Source organism: Eretmochelys imbricata, chromosome 1 (genome assembly GCF_965152235.1).
Source record: "Eretmochelys imbricata isolate rEreImb1 chromosome 1, rEreImb1.hap1, whole genome shotgun sequence".
NCBI lineage: Eukaryota > Metazoa > Chordata > Testudines > Cheloniidae > Eretmochelys > Eretmochelys imbricata.
This window is the reverse complement of record NC_135572.1, coordinates 41414176-41435538: the sequence shown is the minus strand read 5'-3', so window position 1 is coordinate 41435538 and position 21363 is coordinate 41414176. Positions and strand designations below refer to the sequence as shown.

Below are 21363 nucleotides of genomic sequence, written 5' to 3'. Positions count from 1 at the left end.
TTCTGAATTTACCTACAACTGCTCTGTCTGCACTAGGACTGTAATGTGTTAGCTAACAGGTGTCAAAAATACACCTTTTTTCCTAGTGTCCTAGTGTAGACATGGTGTTTGTGTAGACTGTTTAAGTTTACACAATGTACATGATAATGAAGTTAGGCCATTTCCTGCACAAATCCAGGTTCTCTCACTCCCTCACCCCCCTCCAAAAACCCACCCCCATACACACACAGACTCACTCTCCTGCTGGTAATAGCTCATCCAAACTGACCACTCTCCAAGTTTAAATCCAAGTTAAACCAGAACATCTGGGGGGGGGGGGGCGGGGAGCCTAACTTCATTATCATGCACATTGTGTAAAGAGTTGTCACTTTGGATGGGCTATCACCAGCAGGAGAGTGAATTTGTGTGGGGGGGTGGAGGGTGAGAAAACCTGGATTTGTGCTGGAAATGGCCTAACCTGATGATTACTTTAGATAAGCTATTACCAGCAGGACAGTGGGGTGGGAGGAGGTATTGTTTCATATTCTCTGTGTATATATAAAGTCTGCTGCAGTTTCCACGGTATGCATCTGATGAAGTGAGCTGTAGCTCACGAAAGCTCATGCTCAAATAAATTGGTTAGTCTCTAAGGTGCCACAAGTCCTCCTTTTCTTTTTGTGTAGACTGTGGAATTCTACCACAGTCATAGGTGGAGCACTGAGGGAACATCCCCATGTCTAAGATAAAAGTGACTGGAATCTGCTCTATTTTATTCAAATTAGGTGCAATCCTAATCCTCCAGGCATATTGCCTAGGAGGCTACTTCAGCTGAGAAAAATTGGGCACGCCTCATATTAATATAGATGTTTGAACTATGTGTAAAATATTAGGATGTCTGAGCTGCAATGGGTAATAAACGGATGACTTTAATAGTGCATTACATAGGAGATCTTTATGATACTGCATGTTGTCATTTAAGTAATTATACTGAAAAGGAAGTGACTCTTTGGGTGTCATTTTTGGGCCTAGCACTTTGTTGCGATTTGCTGAGTGTGTGTGAAGAGCCCAGTGAGCATTGTATGTCACACCCTTCCAGATAGTCCATCAGATTATATTTATGCAGAAATTACCTCCTGCTGCTAATTAAAATTAAACAGTTATATAGAAAAATAACTCACCAATGTAACAGACAATATTAATAGTGTTGTACTCAACAGTTAGCTTATAGCATTAACTCCACATGGAAGCCTGGGGTGCCCCTAATAAAATGTGTCAGAGGAAAGTGTAGTTTTAGTCATGTCAAAAGATATCCCCTCACCCACCTTGTCTCTCAGAGAAAAGTATGCATTTGAGACCTATCCCCACAGCAATTCTATGTTAACTTTCTACTTGCTGGAGTTAGATTTTCTGACTGAACTACATAGTCCTCCTCTGGTCCAGTTCTTAACTGTCATACACTCTGCATCCTACAAGACAAGATGTGTGAGGTAATAGCTTTTATTGGATCAACTTCTGTAGGTGCTTCTGTGGGAGAGAGAGACAAGCTGTATAGCTTACAGAGAGCTCATCCTCAGGTCTGGGCAATATGCACCCTGAATAATTGTTTATATAACTGCAAAATAGGTGTAGGACACTACCAAATTAGAATGGTAGCATTTTACACCCACTTGGCAGGTTGTAGACATTCATAAATGATGACAAAAAGTGCTAGGCAGTGGAGAATTACAGCCCTGCATCTACCGTATGCACAGTGCTTCCCAGCTGCAGCTCCAACACTTGGTCACTTTTTGAGCCTAGAATATGACTAAAGGCTTTGTCTTCACTGCCAAAAAAGATGTTTTGACTGTGAAATAATTAAAGCTAAGTAGCTGTAAAATTCTAGTGGAGACAAGGCACTGTCATTTTTATGACAAGGTAGCTAGATGAGATCAACTCTATATCCCCACACGTGTTTGACTTCATCTAGCCTACCTTGCAGTGTAAACAACAATATGTTGTCTCAGCAAGGAACAGCTATCACTTTTTTGCAATGAAGACTTAGCCCTGGTCTACACTACAGAGTTAGGTCAAAGCAAGGCTGCTTACCTTGACCTAACTCTGTAAGGATCTACACTAAAATGTAGCTCCCACCAATGTAACTCACCCATTACACCAACTTACATAACTCCACCTCTGTGAGCAGCATAGTGCTTAAGTTGATGTAGCTAGGTTGATGCAGTGTCAGTGTAGACACTAACAAATTTATCTGAGCATAAGCTTTTGTGAGCTACAGCTCACTTCATCCGATGAAGTGAGCTGTAGCTCGCGAAAACTTATGTTCAAATAAATTGGTTAGTCTCTAAGGTGCCACAAGTACTCCTTTTCTTTTTGCGGATACAGACTAACACGGCTGCTACTTTGAAAAGTGTAGACACTGCATTGCTTACATCTAGGGTGACCAGATGTCCCAACTTTATAGGTGATGTCCCACCAGCCCCTGTCCCAGTTTTTCACACTTGCTATCTGGTACAATACTTACATCAACTATTACTGCCTTTTAGAAACTGTCCCACAATGCCCCACACTGGCAGTTAAATCAGTGCAAGTGCACCTGATGAGGATGTGCACCACCAACATAAGGAACATAATGTGGACGTGTAAAACTGATTCAATTACTACCATGACTGTATGTCAACGTAACTTAGGTAGACTTAATTTTGTAGTATAGACTTGCCCATAGCTAGAGCCCTACCAACTTCACAGTCCATTTTAGTAAATTTCACAGTCATAGGATTTAAAAAATCTTAAATTTCATGATTTCAGCTATTTAAATTTGAAATTTCACTGTTTGTAACCGTGGGGGTCCTGAGCCAAAAGGGGGAGATGAGGTAGTTGCAAAGCTATTGTGTGTGTGTGTGTGTGTGGGGGGGTCATAGTATTGCCACCCTTACTTCTGCGCTGCTGCTGGCAGTGGCGGTGCCTTCAGAGCTGGGCTCCCAGCAAGCAGCCAGGGTGCTTCCTGCAGCGGGGGATGAGAGGAGGTTCCTAGGGGTGGGTCTGACTCGGCCCTGGGAGTGGCCTGTGCAGGGGAGGAGGAAGTCCTGTCCCTCCCCAGCCCAGCTGAGACTAGCAGCTGGAGTCAGGGACTAGCAGCAGCTGCCACTCTCTGGCCATCCAGCTCTGGAGTAGTGCAGAAGTAAGGGTGGCAATACTGCAACCCCCCTACAAAAGCCAGATTTCACGGGGGAGACCAGATTTCACAGTCCCATGATGCGTTTTGCACGGCTGTGAATTTGGTAGGGCCCTACCCATAGCCTAAACAGTCCTGCTTTCTCAAGATCCTCCAGTTCAGCTAAAACGAAAAGTGTCCATTGTTCACAGTATTGTTGACCTTTGAATGAAAAGGGCTGATGGAGGGGGTGGAATTAGTGAACTAGTGTAAATTGCAATGATCTGTTAATGAGACTAGGGTATGATTTTCACAGTGACCCATAGTGCAAATAAAGAAAGCTCCAGATTTCATTTTAAACCTTTTTTTACATTGGGAAATGGGTTCCTCTCTTCCAAAGCAAGGACATGTTGCTAAAGCATCAGAAGTTCATGGCTGTAAAGAAACTACATCCTTTTGTTAAAATTTTATGGGACTGATCCTGTAGGCACTCCACGCACATAGAACTCTCAATGAGTTGAGGAGAAGGATCAGGCCCCAGATATTTGCTTCTTGTCTAGTTTAGTTTGCTGTCACAAAACTGTGGGCATGATCCTGACCCCACTGGAGTGAATGGCAAAATCTCTATTGACGTCAACTGATAATTTAGAATGATCCTAGTATATGATTAAATTGCTCATTCTGATGGACTGATATTGCCTATCATCTATTGGTTGCTGTAGAACTGGGATTGTTATTCTTGTAAGTGAAGGGCAGAGGAATTTAGCTAGATGGTGTTGATATTCTGGGCCCTTATGCTGGTATTCCTGGCAAGTATGAACACATCCTTCATCTAAAGCAGGAGGGAACTATGCTAGCTGCAGCACAGATCCCATTGTGCATTTTGTTTGGAAGGGGAAAGGGTTTAAAACCATTGCATGAAGCGTATGTGTCTGACAGAGAACTAAAAGTGCAAGGTACAAAGTACAAAGATAGGGAATTTTGTTTCCTATAGATATGAAAAATAAAGCATTTTATCAGCAATTTGATGGGAACTGAAAACTGGATTAGCCATAGCCTTGCTCTGATGTTTCTGCACTGGATGAAAAATTTAATTTCTCGATTTATTTTGATAACATCTCAGTTTCCTTCACAGTAAACACATTTCCCATCCAAAACATACTAAAACCTCACAAACCAAGGACTGAGCCTTCTCCCATTTGCCAGTGGCAAAATTCCTATTGGCTTCATTGGGAGAAAGACTTTTGCTAAGAAAATTGCCAATTTCAATATTTCGATTTGGAAGAAGAAGCATGCAGTAGTTTTAAACCCTTTCCCCTTCCAAACAAAATGCACAATGGGATCTGTGCTGCAGCTAGCATAGTTCCCTCCGGCTTTAGGTGAAGGACGTGTTCATACTTGCCAGGAATACCAGCATAAGGGCCCAGATCATCAACACCATCTACAAATCCTCATAATTTAAGATAAAAGAAAAAGAAATTTCAGTAGCAAATCCACTTTGGGAGATTTGATAGTCCAAACCAGAATTCTTTAGCCCACACCAGATTTTCCTGTTACACCTGTTACACAGCCCAAAGAAAAGAGTAGAGGAGAAATTTTGATTGGTGTTCCAACCTGAGAGGAGAGTTTAGCACTCAGTTAAAACTCCCATTGACTCTAGTAAGGACTTGAGGACTGGGCCATTTACCTGCACTTCCTGCCTTAGAATCATAGCAGATTATGGTTGGAAGAGACCTCAGGGGGTCATCCAGTCCAACCCCCTGCTCAGAGCAGGACCAACCCCAACTAAATCATATACTGTACTTTGAGTTTTGAGCATCCCCAGTTCAGCCTCCCTGTCCTTGAATAGTTTGGCAGAAGGTTGTCTTAATCCAGACAGCATGCTAGACACTGTCCTGGCAGGAAGGGAGCCCAGTGAGGTGCAGCAGTCATCGTTTAGCCTATGGTGAAAGGACCAAATGGGTAAGCCCCTCTTTTCCTGATGCAGGGAGTTTGAATTTGGAGAGGCAACTCCCAGAACGGGCTGCAGCATTTCCAAGGTTTTGCTCTCTGGGGAGAGTGGTGATATCAAACCTGCCAAATGGGGAGTGATAGAATTAATTTGAAAAATAACCCAACTCCTAGACAGGGAGGGAAAGTTCCCCTGACTTTAGCCCCCCCCCAGTCCCGTTGGACAGCCCCCACTACACTGAAACCAATGGGCCAGGGGCCCAGGGCTGCTTGTTGAGTAGGGCTGTGTCTTCACTGCAAACAGGTGGTTTGCAGCCGCTGGGGTGGCTGTGGCGAGGGGGTGAAGAGGCAGTAGGGGGGCAGATGTGGCCCTTCGTCTCCTGGCACGCAGCCCCCCTGGGGACGGGGGAGATTCCTGGCTGCCACGCGGGGGCCCATGGGCCGTAGGTTTCCTACTGCCCCTGGGTGCCTGGGCTGGGAGAGGGACTGGGGGCAGGACGGCTGGAGCCAGGCCAACGGAGGAGATGGGGGCGGGGTCAGCGCCTCAGCCCGGCTTGCTCCGGGGATCGGGCCTGTCCTCTCCGCCCGCCCCCGGCCCCGGGCTGCGGCGCTCAGCGGAGGAGGCGGGCATGGGGCGGCTTAAAAGCAGCTGCCGGCTGGGAAGGGGCCAGGACCAGGAAAGCTCCGCGGGACTCAGGCACCGACACCCGCAGGCGGAGCAAGGACCGCGCACAGCGAGGCGGCTACTCCTGCCCCGGGCCCCCCGCCCGTGCATGGTGCCCGGCGCGCAACCGGGGCTCTGGTCCGCGCGCGTGGCTGAGGCAGGTGAGCTCGGCGCCGCTCTCCCTGCAGGGCGGCCGGGGCGGGGGCAGCTGCCTGGGCGCCCGCTTCAGGCGCGCGGGGAGATGAGGCGCCTGCCCACGCTGCAGCCGGGCCGGGGAGCCGGGCTCCGCGGCCAGTCCCGCGCGGGGGGTGGGCTCGTTTCTCGTAGCTCTGAGGAGCGAGGCGGGCGGGGGCGCTGGGGCTGTGTGTGCCGGGGCAAGCTCTGATCCCCCTCGCTCCCTTACTGGCCTCTCCCGGGGGCCGCGGTGGGAACAGGAGCGAGCTACTCCTCTGTGGCCAGGAGTTGGGGCCCGATCCTGCCGGCTCCTCCCTCAGAAAGTAGGAAAGACTGCGGGGGCGGGTTGGCAGGATCGGGCCCTTGAGCCCGGCGCTAACCCCGTGCTCTGTGGCAAGGCGTTGTGAACCCCGGGGCGGTTATAAAACTCTCCTGTTCGGTGGCTCCTATACTCTGCTCTTTGATTCAGAGCGACGTGAATCCTGAATCTGACTCCTCCGTGTTAAGTCCCATAAGTTCCCCCTCTTCAAGTCCTGTTCAGTGAAGGGGCTCTGTCTGTCAGTCCATTATGTGTGTCCCTTCAGCTGCCCAGTGACCTTCTGCCATGACTGTCGCTCTGGGTTCATCTTTTACACTTGGCTCGGGCATTTCCATCTTCTTTTCTGGATAAGCTTAGGGATAAGGGGTTGTTGGACTCCCAGGAATCTCAAGCACTTTTCCATTAATGGACCCTATTGTATTCCATGAGGGTTTCCGCGTGCACCCAGAGTTGGAGAACTTTTTTTAATAAATTCATTCTATTTGTTACTTGCATGGTATTCAGTAGCTTTTAACTAGTTTAAAAGGCCTCAACCTCTGTCAACAAGACTGTCTTAGCTTGCCTATGAATATATACAGGGTTTTAGTTAACTTGGACAAGATTTGTAATGCGCTCAGCATCCCAAGGGCAGGGTAAATAGGGTGAAGTGTCTCGCTGGGTTTTGTAAAAAGACTGGTTTTTAATTTACTCGCATGACAGGTTTGGTAAATTGACCCTTTGAAAGGGCGCCCTGCTGTAGTATCTATTTTTGTATGCTGCTCTTGCTCTTAACTTTCTTTCCCTTGCTGCTAACTTTAACCCAGGGAAAATGAAATACTCCAGTGCTGCACTTGAAGGGACACATTGTCTGTGGATTAAATGTTAAATTAATTCCTGAGAGAAAGGATAGCCTTATGGTTAGGGCTGGGGAATGGGAACTAGGGCACCTGCATTCTTTTCCTGGCTCTGCACAGGAAGTCTGAGGTAAACTTTGGAAAGTCACTCAATCTTATCTATAAAATGGGTAGAATACTTAAACCTACTTCACAGGTGCATTGTGAGGCTAAATTCATTGTTGCTTGTAAATCACCTTGATATTCTTGTACTAAAGGCTCTCCAGAAGTGCAAAGTGTGTGTATAGAACATATGCATTCTTTACCTGTTTTACTAATAAGTGAGTGGAAGGCCCAGACCTGACTTTCTGTGGAGCAAGAAAGTTTGTCACTTTCACAAACAGAAGTTCCACCAATGTGAGAGATTACTTCCCCACCTTGTCTCTGTCATATCCTGGGACTTACATGGCTACAACAACGCTGTAAACATTAAATAAGAAAACATTTAAAATATCTATCTTTTTCAATCCTTCACTCAGCCTGGAAAATCTAAATAGATTAGTAAATTTTCACTTTTGCTTCCATTCTGGTTGTTTCTGGTTCTCCTGCACCAATCCAATGTTGCTGGTTTGGGGATGAAGATATTTAAGGGAAAGTTTAAGTCCCCAAATCTGCCTTAATTTAACTTTTCATGAGACTTACTTTTTTTAAATACTTCTATTACTATTAGCTATCCACTTAACACTGGACAATGTCTCTATAAGTTCACAAGACCATGACTTCAGAGAATTAAAGCAACAAGCAATATAAAGGCAACAGCTATTAAAGGTTTCAGAGTAGCAGCTGTGTTAGTCTGTATTCGCAAAAAGAAAAGGAGTACTAGTGGCACCTTAGAGACTAACCAATTTATTTGAGCATAAGCTTTCGTGAGCTACAGCTCACTTCATCGGATGCATACGATGAAGTGAGCTGTAGCTCATGAAAGCTATTAAAGGTAATTTGTGGCACGCCTATGTATTTGGCTTTGTTTTTTAAAAGAGATTCTCATGAAGGTAAACAGGCTTGCATAAATGGACAGGTCCTATCCACACTGTTACCCCAGCTCAGAGTAGACCATTATTCTAACTTATTGAGGAAATAGGAAATGAAAGGTGTGAATCAGGATAAATGTTTCCTGCTCACTGGGGCTGGCTTTGCTGACATCGGCAGGAGACTTGCCTGAGTTAGGGCTGCAGTACCTGGCCCTAGACCATAGGCAGTTGAGTAGATGGTGGCTGAAAGCTTCCCCAGGGCACTTTGGATAGAACTGCCTTTCCGGGTCTAGTCAAGGTCTCTAGGCAATCAGGTCACAATATCTGGGTCTTTGGATTGCAGAATCTGTTTCCATCCTATTTCCTTTTCCATCAATAAAGCATGGTGTATCCTTTTTTCTCATGTAGCACAGAAATGTTTTGAGTGAAGAAGGATGATTCAAGGGATTGGGTAATGGGCTAGAGAGTCTTTCATTTTGAGGGTGCTGGTTCCAATCCACCTCTTGTTGATAGTGATCACAGATTGTTACCCTCCGATGCAAGATATAATTCTGTTGAGTTCAGAGTCACTGCATCCACTTATAGTCAAAGTGAATTTGTCTTGGGGAACTCAGAACTCTTGCAAGACTAGTTTTTTTTGCAAAAAAACTCATGGTTAACTTAACAGTGGCTGAATTCCGGCAAGAATTCTTCTGCCTTGTGTCCTACTTTGCATAATGAGAATGGATCTCCTATGGAAAAGTATTATGAATGGCACCTCTCACCAAGCAATAGTAGCTTAATTAACAGTTATGGGGAGAGTGAAACAGTGGCAGGTATTTCTAAAAACTATTCAAAGTTCACTTTAAATCTATATTTTTTTAGACCTATCAACAGAGCCTTGCCAAATTCATCCTTTGTGGTGCTGAGTCACTGTGGGAGCTGAAGACCCTTCATCTTGCAGGACTGAACCCTTATTCAGTAAATAATTGACAAATGTATATTTGCTTGCTACATGCTTTGCAGTGTTACATTTTAATCCAGCAAGTAAAGGTCTAATTATCTCTGAGTCTTTTGCTTCTGAGTTAATTAGTACAGTGACTCTCAACCTTTTCAGGTTACTGTATCCCTTTCAGGAGTCTGATTTGTCTTGTGACCCCCAAATTAAACCTCACTTAAGCTACTTGCTTACTTTTGCATTTTTATGTCTGATTTTGTATCACAGCACACAATTACTGAACAATTGCTCACTTTCTCATTTTTACCATATAATTCTAAAATATTGTATTTACATTTCAGTGTATAGTATATAGAGCAGTATAAACAAGTCATTGTATGAAAATTTAGTTTGTACTGACTTCGCTAGTGCTTTCTATGTATCCAGTAGTAAAACTAGGCAAATATCTATATCAGTTGATGTACCCCCTGGAAGACCTCTGTGTAGCCCCAGGAGTACACATTCCCCTGGTTGAGAACCACTGAATTAGCACACACCAAGCACCTGTTTTCCTAAGGCTAGAAGTGCTTGAGATCCAAAAATATATCGTTTCAGCTAATGCTCAAGCCTGGACCTATCACATGCTGGCTGTGGAAGGTACTCAAGGCAGACAATAGACTTTGCATACCACTGATTTAAGTCAGACATGTGATCCTTACCTGTCATTGTAAATTTACAGCAAATTTGCAATTTCTTTCCATTACCAACTGCCTTAACTTAAAGACAGAACTGTTACTGTACTTGTAGGAGAGCACTAATGAACTGCTAGAGAGAACTTCCCTGGCTTCTAAGAGGGTGGGACTGTTGTTTTGATCTTTATCAACCACTCTGTAATTCTTTAATAAAAGTTGATCATTTTGTTTTGGGTGTTCCTATGGGGCACTCTTTGATTCTTCCTGTACACAGCAGCAGAATTACAAATTGCTGTAAATTTCTTTGCATTGTGAAAGGAAAGTCTTTTTAGCTGCCAAAGCCTGAGTTCAGAGTTAAGTTTTCTTCCACAGCAGAAGATGCTGCTTAAAACTAAAGCAACGTAGGGAGCATCATTCTCTTTCTGGGTGAGAACAGAGTCATCAACTGCTGAAGGAAAGACACTGAATTCTGTTATAGCTGTGTTTACATTAGGCTTTTACCAGTAATTATTTTTGGCAAAAATTGTACCCCTACCTGAGTTATGGTGGTAAAACTTGGAAGTGAACACCAGCCTTCAGTGCCATAGAACTACAGGTTTAAATGGGGGTTGCAGGCTCTTTCTGTCAACTATTTGGGATCCGAAGCAGCTTAAAGAAAAGGAGTGCTTGTGGCACCTTAGAAACTAACAAATTTATTTGAGCATAAGCTTTCATGAGCTGCTCATGAAAGCTTATGCTCAAATAAATTTGTTAGTTTCTAAGGTGCCACAAGCACTCCTTTTCTTTTTGCAAATACAGACTAACACAGCTGCTACTCTGAAACCTAAGCAGCTTAACAATTCTAAAGATTTGCTGATGGAAAAAATTAGCATGAGAATTGCCACACCAAAACAGAGAATCCTGTATGGTGTCCTGTCTCCCAACACTGGCCAATGCCAAATGCTTCTGTTGAAGATCTGATAATGCACTTAAGTGTGTGATGGCTGGTTTAACTGCAGATGCTATCCTTAGACATATTTATCTAAAAGTATGCTGATGAAGGCAACAAAGGGGCTATCAAGGTTCCTTGAACTCTAGGGTACAGATATGGGGACCTGCATGAAAACCTCCTAAGCTTACTTTTACCAGCTTAGGTTAAAACTTCCCCAAGGGACAAACTATTTTACCTTTTGCCCTTGGACTTTCACTGCCACCACCAAACATCTAACCGGGTTTATTATTGGGAAAGAGCCGTTTGGAAACGTCTTTCCCCCTAAAATCCTCACCAAAACCTTGCACCCCCCTTCCTGGAGAAGGTTTGATAAAAATCCTCACCAATTTGCATAGGTGACCACAGACCCAAACCCTTGGATCTTAAGAACAATGAAAAAAACATTCAGTTTCTTACAAGAAGAATTTTAATAGAAGAAAAAGTAAAAAGAATCACCTCTGTAAAATCATGATGGTAAATACCTTACAGGGTAATTAGATTCAAAACATAGAGAATCCCTCTAGGCAAAATCTTAAGTTACAAAAAGACACAAAGACAGGAATATCCATACCATTCAGCACAGCTTATTTTCTCAGCCATTTAAAGAAATCATAATCTAACGCATAGCTAGCTAGATTACTTACTAAGTTCTAAGATTGCATTCCTGTTCTGTCCCCAGCAAAAGCATCACACAGACAGACCCTTTGTTTCTCCCCACTCCAGCTTTGAAAGTATCTTGTCTCCTCATTGGTCATTTTGGTCAGGTGCCAGAGAGGTTATCCTAACTTCTTAACCCTTTACAGGTGAAAGGGTTTTTCCTCTGGCCAGGAGGGATTTTAAAGGTGGTTACCCTTCCCTTTATATTTATGACAGGGGCAGTTCAAGGCACACCCAACATCGGAGGAAACCTGAGCTTAACTAGCCAGTGGAGGCACCATAGACATCCATGTCCATATGCAAGCCTGGGGAAATGAGTAAATCAGGATACTACTTGTAGGAGTGGGGGAGAAGGGCATGATCTTATATTCTGAATTTGTATAGCGCCTAGGGCAATAGGACACCATTACTGACTGGTTCTTCAGGTGCTACTGTAATACAAACAAATAATATTACATATGCTGCTTTTTTAGATCTTACTAGTAAGCCATTTGCTTGGGTAATATCCTGTGGCAGTGAGTTCCACAAGTTAGCTTTACATGAACAGAATAAACTTTTTGTTTTATCTTTTTCACCATTTTATTAATACAAACCCAGCATGCCTACATACACTGCAATCTCTAACACACCTGGTTTGTTGAAGCTATATTGTTAACTTCTGATTAAAGACCACCTGCTGTACCCAGCTTTTAACTGAGGCCTTGTCCACATTGCCACTTTACAGCGTTGAAACTTTCTCGCTCAGGGGTGTGAAAAAACACCCCCCCCCCCCATAGTGCTGCAAGTTTCAGCTGCTGGGAGCTGCTCCCCTTGTGGGGTTGGGGGTGGTTTTTTTGTTTTGTTTGTTTGTTTGTTTTTTAACAGCACTAGAAGAGCTCTCTCCCAGCGCTGGTGCCCCGACTACACAGCCATGTGAAAGCGCTGCGGCAAGTGATGACACCCCTGAGAGCATGCGCATGTCTTCACTAGCAACATTAAAGTGCTGTTGCCTGAGCGAGAACATTGCAGTGCTGTAAAGTGCCAGTGTAGACAAGCCCTAAGAAAGACCTCTGCTAAGGGGGGAGTGACTATAATCTAACCACTGGATCTTGATGATTCCAGCACTAAGAGCTAGTATCATAGGGGTTAGCAGGGAAAGCACATAGTGCCCTCTTGCTTTGCAACTGCAGCTTTCAACTCTAGTATCCTGATGCTGTCTTATGTAGGTGTGCAGTAACCCTCTGCCGCTAGTGATAATGTTGATAGTCTGGTCCCCCTGGCAGCTCCACTGGAACAGCAGAATAACCAATGGGGTAGTGCAGCTGTGACTGGTGCTGAGATGTGCAACCGCTTGATTCCCCATTTCAAACCATTTTTTGATATAGAAATGCTCTTTTAATTTTTTATTTAAGGGATGAGTTTCTCTACAGTGGAGACTGAAAGCTCAGTTACTCAATGTCATTGAGTTCTGTGGCTCCCTCCCTGCACTGTGGTCTCCCCGGCTCCTGCCTTTGACTCTAATCTTCCTGTATATCTCTGCTTCCCTTTTCTGCCTTTGATTCCCCCAGATGCTCTTTCTGCTTCTTCTGCTGTTGCCTTTTGCAGATGTGGGGTACACTCCCAGGCCTCAGTCCAGCAAAGAATTTAAGTCAATGGGGCTATTTGTATGCTTTAAGTTATGCTCATGCTTAAGTGTTTTGCTGGTTTGGGGTCCTAACGCGTGTACAGTGGCATGGCAGTTACAGAGCTTTGCTGGCTATATGAAAATAAAGGCTGCCATCAATTAAATTGAATCTTTGTTTTCCTTGCCTTAGTTTTTCATTCCGTCAGAGAGATGGCTGATATTTTATTCACTTTGTCAGTAAAAGGGTCTGAGAAGCAAATATCTGAAATAAAGATGAACAATGGTACTGAGTCAGCAGAGTAGCCCATAATACTTCCACCTCACTGTAAGTAAATTAAAGCAATTGAACTCTTCCAGAACTCTTTCAGTTGGGACTACTATAATATTTTGTTGTCATCTGCCCCACATGTTGTCGTGACCGATGTTTGATTCAGGGCTTGAGCAGAATAGGGATAGTTGGTGTGTCCTATTTGGACTGATGGCACTAAGGGGTTGATTCCTCACCTACTGATGTCAATGGCTGTATTGACACTGACTTCAAAGGTTGCAGGATCAAACTGTAAGTGGCTGTATCACGGGGGAGTGTTGCAGGTGCCACATGGCTTTCAGCCAGCATGAAAGCAGGAGTGGAGCCTTGAGAGGCAGAATATGAGAGGGGCAAATGGAGGATGCTGGCAGCACCAGCTTTCTGGATAAGAGGAGAGATACCTGGAGGAGGTGGAAGAGATGGGTTTTTAAGTGGTGAAGGGGCAAAAGAGATTTGGGCATGTGTATGGTGGGGAGTGACACTTGGTGGGGCAGGAGGAGGCAAAAGGAATAATGAGACCTGGGAAGCTGAAGTGGAAGGGGGGAAGAGAGATGGTGTGGTGGCAGGAAAGAAAAGCAGGGCTGGGTGGAGAGACAGCAGTGAGCCAAGTAAGGCCAGGTCTACACTATCATCTTACATCCATATAACTATATCACTTTTGTGTGGGGAAAAATCTACACCCCTGAGCAACACCGTTATAATGACCTAAACCCCACCCCACCACCAGTATAGAAAGCTACTGCCTCTCGTGGAGGTGGGTTAACGACGCTGACAGGAGAAGCTCTTCTGTCTGTGTAGTAGCATCTTCACTGAAGTGCTACAGTAGCGCAGCTGCACCGCTGCAGTGTTTTAAATGTAGACCTACTCCAAGAAAAAGGGCATATGGAATGGAGGAGATATGAGATAGGAGGAGAAGCAAGAAAGGAAACTAAACTGGAAATGCAAAGAAACTGGTGGAATTCAGAGAGGAGAAATGAACCTGTGTTCGTGTGTACAGCGACAAATGTCTATGTGGCAGATCTGTTTTTATAAATGATATATATTTAGCTGTATAGAAGCATCTGTAATCTGTATACAAAAGCAATTACAACATTCCAATATCTAAAGCTCAGTTAGAGCCTGATCCAAAGCCTTTTGTAATTGATGTGAGTCTTTCCATAGATTTTAAAGGGCATTGGATCTGGCCCTTGTCAAGGAAAGATTCGCAATACAAAGCTGAGAACCTTGCAGATATCATAAAAAGAAAAGATTACTCAGTTATAAATTCAGTATCAGAAGAGAATTTGCAACACATGATCCCCAGGGTAAATCCTGACATTCAGTCTCGGTTAAAAATCATGCAGCATGATAAATAACAGGTGAAGTAAAGCTAAATATTCAGAAATCTGACTAATTATCCCCTAAAGAATCTTCTGGGAATTCAGGATCTCTTCTGTGCTGCCATGAAGTATGAACCCAGAGAAACTTTTTCTTTTATATGCTAATGAAAACTCTACTTTGCTCCTTTTAAATAACTTTGTAGGATAAAAGAATGTGGCTTGTTTCAAGGGCTTCATTTTGCAAGGTGCAAGGTCCTGGGAATTGCAGTCGGCATCTTGAAGGAGAAACTCTTCACGTCTCAAGACGGGGTTAGTTCAGTCTAGAAAGAACTTGATCTCTAGCCTGCAGATAAGGACAAGAAGTGTTTCTAAAAACTTGCATCTTTGAAGTAATCCCACCAAATCTTCTAGTTTTACTATATCCACCCAAAAGGGGCCATTACATTTAATTGCAATAATAACTCAGAAAAATATCTTGTATTATCTTCAAAATTCAATGTCCTTTGTTTCCCTGAGTTACCTAAGATTTTTGACTTTACTCATTCTCCGTACAATAGCTTCCAACTCACCGTGCAGTTACCTTTAACCAATAGAGCAGAAAGGATTTTGGCCCTGCCTGGAAATAAAGGTGTGACACAGAAGATTGCTGGTAAGAGACTGAGCCTTATTTCCTGACTCATGCCATGGGACCCTGGGTCAAAGTTCCAAAGGGTTCCAAAGCCATGTTACATGACAGTCAGTATCCACCAAGCCAGTATCTCTTGTTTTATCTTCCTTTTTTTTTATTTATTTTTAAAAGCACACATAATATCAACCTGACATGAAACTAGCCAACTTATGAAATCCAAAGTAGAAGAAATTGTTAAAGGGGAGATCTAAGTTATTGGACTAGAATCTCTGAATCACATTGGCTCACTGATCACATGGCTGCTCCTTGTTCACAGACATTCCTTCCGCCGTGGCCTGTTCAGTCACAGGTTTATTTGCTATGGTGAACCTGTGTTTGCTGCTCCTGTTGTCCTTTCCTTGCCAGTGACTGGACGGTTACTTCTGTCTAGTGCATGAGATTATCCTGAACATCCTCAAGAAATGAAGCTGTAGTCCTCTTTGGTTTTGTCAAACGCTTTCTAACCATCCGAGGCGGCTGTGACCTATAAACCTTGGTGCAGATGATATAGCTGTTATGTTGGCACACTGCCAACCACTTTCTGTTTAAAATCCTGCATTTTCTCCTACTTGCAATTGGAGTGACTGTCATTCTTTTGATAGTATTTCTTCTATGTTGGTTTCCTTGTAAACCAGGACCTTTTAATACCTAAATCAGGGTTAATGATCTTTGTTGGATGTTGGCACTAAGGTTTTGTCCTAGTACGCATGGATCTCTGAACCAGTGATTGTAATAAGGTGTTGTTAGGTGTGATATACATAGCTAGAAGTTCTTTGCTATTTGTATTCACTCGAGCTGGTCAGAAATTGTTCAATGAAATTGATTTCTGATTGGAAAACACTGTTTCATCAAAACCACAGTGTTTTGTGAAACCAGGTCAGATGCAAAAACAATTTTGTCAGAGACAAATATTGCAGCCCAGCAGTTAGGGCACTGGCCTGGGAAATGGGAGACCCAGATTCAAGCAGAATTGAGCAGAGACTTGAATTTGGGTCTCCTGTGTTCTAGCCCAGTGCCGTATAAACCAGACCAAAGTGTCACTTGTATCAAAATGAAATTTTTTTATTTTTTTTGGAAACTGAAATATTTCACTAATAAGAATTGTCACTTTCAAGCCAGTCCTATGATTGATCTTCCTACTGACCCATTCCACAGTATGTTTGGTGCTGTAAATGATACTAAACAAAAAAAGACTGACTTGGAGAGCTGACAGTCTAGAAACTGTCAACACCATATTTTTTTTAAAGTAAAACCAACATCAGAAAGTCTTTGTATAGAAATTTCAGAGCCAAGAGAAATTATGGAGTGAGAACTTCAAAGGATGATGCCCGACACTGATAAGGGTGGGGGGGAAAAAGGCTAAGCTAGCTTTGTGGAATGTTTTGTTTTGGTTCGTTTGTTTGTCTGCTTGTTTTTTTTTCTGGGGTCTTCCTCTTCTAGGAGGTATTAAGATAATGAAAATATTCTCTATAAAAAGCTATTGCCCAGTACAGGCAGTCCTCACCCATTTCCTTCAGGGTTATGGGGAAAATCTCTGGAGAAAATTGAGTGTACACCAAATTCAAAACTTTCTCTCCAGCTCAACGAAAATTCATTTCATGCTGGGTTTGGTGCTCGTCCCACTCCCCCAGCATTTACAGATCAAAATGTTGCTAGGGTTCTTACTGACAAAACAGTATTCTTCAGTTTCTAATGTGTGTCTTTTTATCCTGTAAAGAATAAGTGAATTAAGTTAATTGTTAACTGGACTTCAAACAAAATTTCTGTAAATCAGTGAAGGAGAGAAATAGTAGTCAATATTCTGTGTGAGGATAACTCCATTCTGGTTATTGGGGGTGTGTTTTTTTTTTTTGTGTGTGTTTCTTCTCAGTTCCCATAATCTATTGTAATACTTCTGTACATAGACAAAAGGACATAATCCATACAACACTATGTCATTTATCTGAACCTCACCTATTAGAAGCTCACTGTTTGAAAAGTTCCTGACGTTAGTGTTGGTGATATGACACTTATCAGCTTAGTGATATTAGGTAGTGGAGCTGGTTGGCTTTCCTGGTGGCTGCCTGACTCAGCAGGACACAAAGATGCTTATGGCTAAAAATCTCAGTAGCACAGAATGGCAAAAATACTTTGTCACAGAGCTGCGGAGCTGGCTAGCCTCTCTGAGGATACTGGCCAACAGGCTTTGAAGTCCCTGCTCAGGGTCACAAACTTTAAATTCTTCTAAGCCAGCTTCCCTGATTATCTGAAACCCCAGTTACTTTGGGTGTCCCTTGAGGATTATAGCATAATATCATACATTTATATGGTGTGTTGGACGATCCTTTGAGATAGAATTTGCCCAGAACTTTATGTGCTACATTTAAACGAAGGGAGGTTGGCAGCCAAGTGGACAGCGCTTTGCACAGCAGAGGGGGGAGGAGAAAGTTTGGTGCAGGACATCAGGTTAAACCCCTAGAACATAAGAACGGCCATACTGGGTGAGACCAAAAGTGCATCTAGCCTAGTATCCTGTCTTCCGACAGTGGCCAATGCCAAGTGCCCCAGAGGGAATGAACAGAACAGGTAATCATCAAGTGATCCATACCCTGTTGCTCATTCCCAGCTTCTGGGAAACAGGCTAGGGAAAACCGTCCCTGCCCATCCTGGCGAATAGCCATTGATGGACCTATCCTCCATGAATTTATCTAGTTCTTTTTTGAACCCAGTTATAGTCTTGACCTTCTCAACATCCTCTGGCAAGGAGTTCCACAGGTTGACTGTGTGCTGTGTGAAGAAATACTTCCTTTGTTTGTTTGTTTGTTTTAAAGCTGCTGCCTATTAATTTCATTTGTTGACCCCTAGTTCTTGTGTTATGAGAAGGAGCCAATAATACTTTCTCCATACCAGTCATGATTTTATAGACCTCTATCATATTTCCCCCCCTTAGTCATCCTTTTTCCAAGCTGAAAAGTCCCAGTCTGATTAATCTCTTCTCAAACAGAATCCGTTCCATACCCCAATCATTTTTGTTGCTGTTTTCTGAACCTTTTCCAATTCAATATATCTTTTTTGAGATGGGGTAATCACATCTGCACGCAGCATTAAAGATGTGGGCATACCAGGGATTTCTGTAGAGGCAATATGATATTGTCTGTCTTATTGTGTATCCCTTTCTTAATGATGGCCAACATTCTGTTCGCTTTTTTGACTACCACTGCACATTGAGTGGATGTTTTCAGAGAACTATCCACAATGACTCCAAGATCTTTCTCTTGAGTGGTAACAGCAATTTTAGACCCCATGATTTTATATGTATAGTTGGGATTATGTTTTCCACTGTGCATAACTTTGCATTATCAACATTGAATTTCATTTTTGTTGAATGCCCTTTTGTTGCTCAGTCACCTAGTTTTGTGAGATCCTTTTATAGCTCTTTGCAGTCTTCCTGGGACTTACCTATCTTGAGTAGTTTTATATCCTTTGCAAATTTTGCCACCTCACTGTTTGTACCTTTTTCCAGACCATTTATGAATATGTTACATAGGACTGGTCCCAGTGCAGATCTCTGGGGGACACCACTGTTCACCCCTCTTCATTCTGAAAACTGACCATTTATTCCCTTTGTTTCCTATCTTTTAACCAGTTACCAATCCATGAGAAGACCTTCCCTCTTACTTTGCTTAAGAGCCTTTGGTGAGGGACCTTGTCGAAGGCTTTCTGAAAATCTAAGTACACTATATCCACTGGATCCCCCTTGTCCACATGCTTGTTGACCCCCTCGAAGAATTCTAGTAAATTGGTGAGGCATAATTTCCCTTTGCAAAAAACATGTTGACTCTTCCCCAACAAATTATGTTCATCTATGTGTCTGACAATTTTGTTCTTTACTATAGTTTCAACCAGTTTGCCTGATACTGAAGTCAAGCTTACTGGCCTGTAACTGCTGGGATCATTTCTGGAGCCCTTTTTAAAAACTGGCATCTCATTAGCTATACTCCAGTCATTTGGTACAGAGGCTTATTTAAATGTTAGGTTACAGACTACAGTTAGTAGATCAGCAGTTTCACATTTGAGTTCCTTCAGAACTCTTGGGTGAATACAATCTGGTCCTGGTGACTTATTACTGTTTAGTTTATCAATTTGTTCCAAAACCTCCTCTAATGACACATCAACCACATCATGGACAGTTCCTCAGATTTGTCATCTAAAAAGAATGGTTCAGGTTTGGGAATCTCTCATACATCCTCAGCCGTGAAGACCAATATAAAGAATTAATTTAATTTCTCCACAATGGCCTTATCGTCCTTGAGTGCTCCTTTAGCATCTCAATTGTCCAGTCACCCCACTGGTTGTTTAGTAGGCTTTCTGCTTCTGATGTACTTAAAACATCTTTAATGTAATTTTTTATATAAATATAATTTTAAAAAAAGACCTTTTATGTCTATGTAGAGCAGACCAGGAATCATGTCTTTTGAGGTCTCCTCCAAAAGACTTCACACTATAACTTCATAGTGCTCCGTTTATCCTCTTCAGAAGGATGAAGAACTACGGGCCGTAAACTGGTTTGTATCCATAAAGTTAACTTGTTCTTTTGTAGTGTATTGCAGGCAGTGATTTGAGATTTGGTGCATGATAACACAACTACCATTATCAGTTCTTTCTGTTTGAATCAGAAAATTGTAATTCATGGATTACACAAATCCGCTATCTTAGTACAGAGCTAAAATATGATCTCTTAGCAGCATGAAGTGCTTTGGAGAAGTGACAGAAGGTATTCTTGACACCAATGTCCCCCCTCTGCTGGGTGAAGCAGAATTCTTGGGCCTTGCACACAAGCTTCCCAGTGAAATAGAAAATCAGTGACAGAGCTTAGTTTATTATTCTAGGCATAACTTGTTTTATTTACATATCTACACAAGTGCTGGAATGGAGGTGGTCAAACAGCATGCAGACAATCCCTTTTGACCTTTATGGCTACTTGTAGTGACAATGTAAGACAATGATATGCCAAAAAGCTGTGAAACAGTTACTGTAGCCCATGAATATTCTGCCATTATATGTCTTGTATCACAAGTTTTATGGCATTGATTTCCTAATCATTTGGTGTATTAATTTTGTCTTGTTAGGTCAAAGGATTCAAACGAGACAATGGACTGGGGAACACTACAGGCCATTTTAGGAGGTGTAAACAAACACTCCACCAGTATCGGAAAGATCTGGCTCACCGTCATGTTCATTTTCCGTGTTATGATCCTTGTGGTGGCTGCAGAGGAAGTCTGGGGAGACGAACAAAATGATTTTGTCTGCAACACTCTGCAACCGGGATGCAAAAATGTTTGCTATGACCACTTTTTCCCCATCTCTCACATTCGACTGTGGGCCCTTCAGCTCATCTTTGTCTCAACTCCTGCACTTCTCGTGGCCATGCACGTTGCATACAGAAGAAACGAGAAGAAAAAGCAGCTCAGAAATGGAGGGAAAACCTGCGAATATAAAGACATTGAAGAAATAAAAGCACAAAGATTTCATATTCAGGGTCCCTTGTGGTGGACCTACACCAGCAGCATATTCTTCAGAATGATCTTTGAAGCCCTTTTTATGTATGCGTTTTACTTCATGTATGATGGCTTCCGAATGCCACGCCTAGTGAAGTGCAATGCATGGCCTTGCCCCAACACAGTGGACTGTTTTGTTTCTCGACCCACTGAAAAGACAGTGTTCACTATTTTCATGATCGCTGTGTCTGGTATTTGCATTTTGTTAAACGTGGCTGAATTCTGCTATCTGCTGGTAAAGGTTTTCCTCAGAAAGTCTCGAAGAGCAGCATCTCCAAGACATCACCACAACCATGAAACTAAAGAGGAAACTAAACAAAATGAAATGAATGAGCTAATATCTGATAGCTGTCACAACACAGTCTCGGGATTTCCAAGCAGCTAAGGTGATGCAAATGTGAGGAGTCACTTGATGTGGAGTGAATATTCCTCTTACAAAGCTGCAAATGAAATCAGCTACATTAAACAATAAAGTGGGGTGAAGGTTTAATATGTAATGTCAGGTGGGAATTAAACACTTAGTTCAAAAGAGTCAAAGCAGCATAAAAATGTGAAAAGTATATAAGGATTAAATAGGAAACTGTCTTCATAAGAATATCCTTAAGGCAACTATGACAA

General features: G+C 42.8%; 1 protein-coding gene across 1 annotated transcript; it reads left to right on the top strand.

Annotated features, from left to right (window-relative positions):
• The first annotated feature begins 20317 nt into the window (after window positions 1-20317).
• On the top strand, window positions 20318-21130 carry LOC144257843 (gap junction beta-6 protein). The gene has a single exon (XM_077806015.1). It carries the CDS (start codon window positions 20339-20341, stop codon window positions 21128-21130), a length of 792 nt encoding a protein of 263 aa, XP_077662141.1. The 5' UTR covers window positions 20318-20338.
• Window positions 21131-21363: the final 233 nt, after the last annotated feature.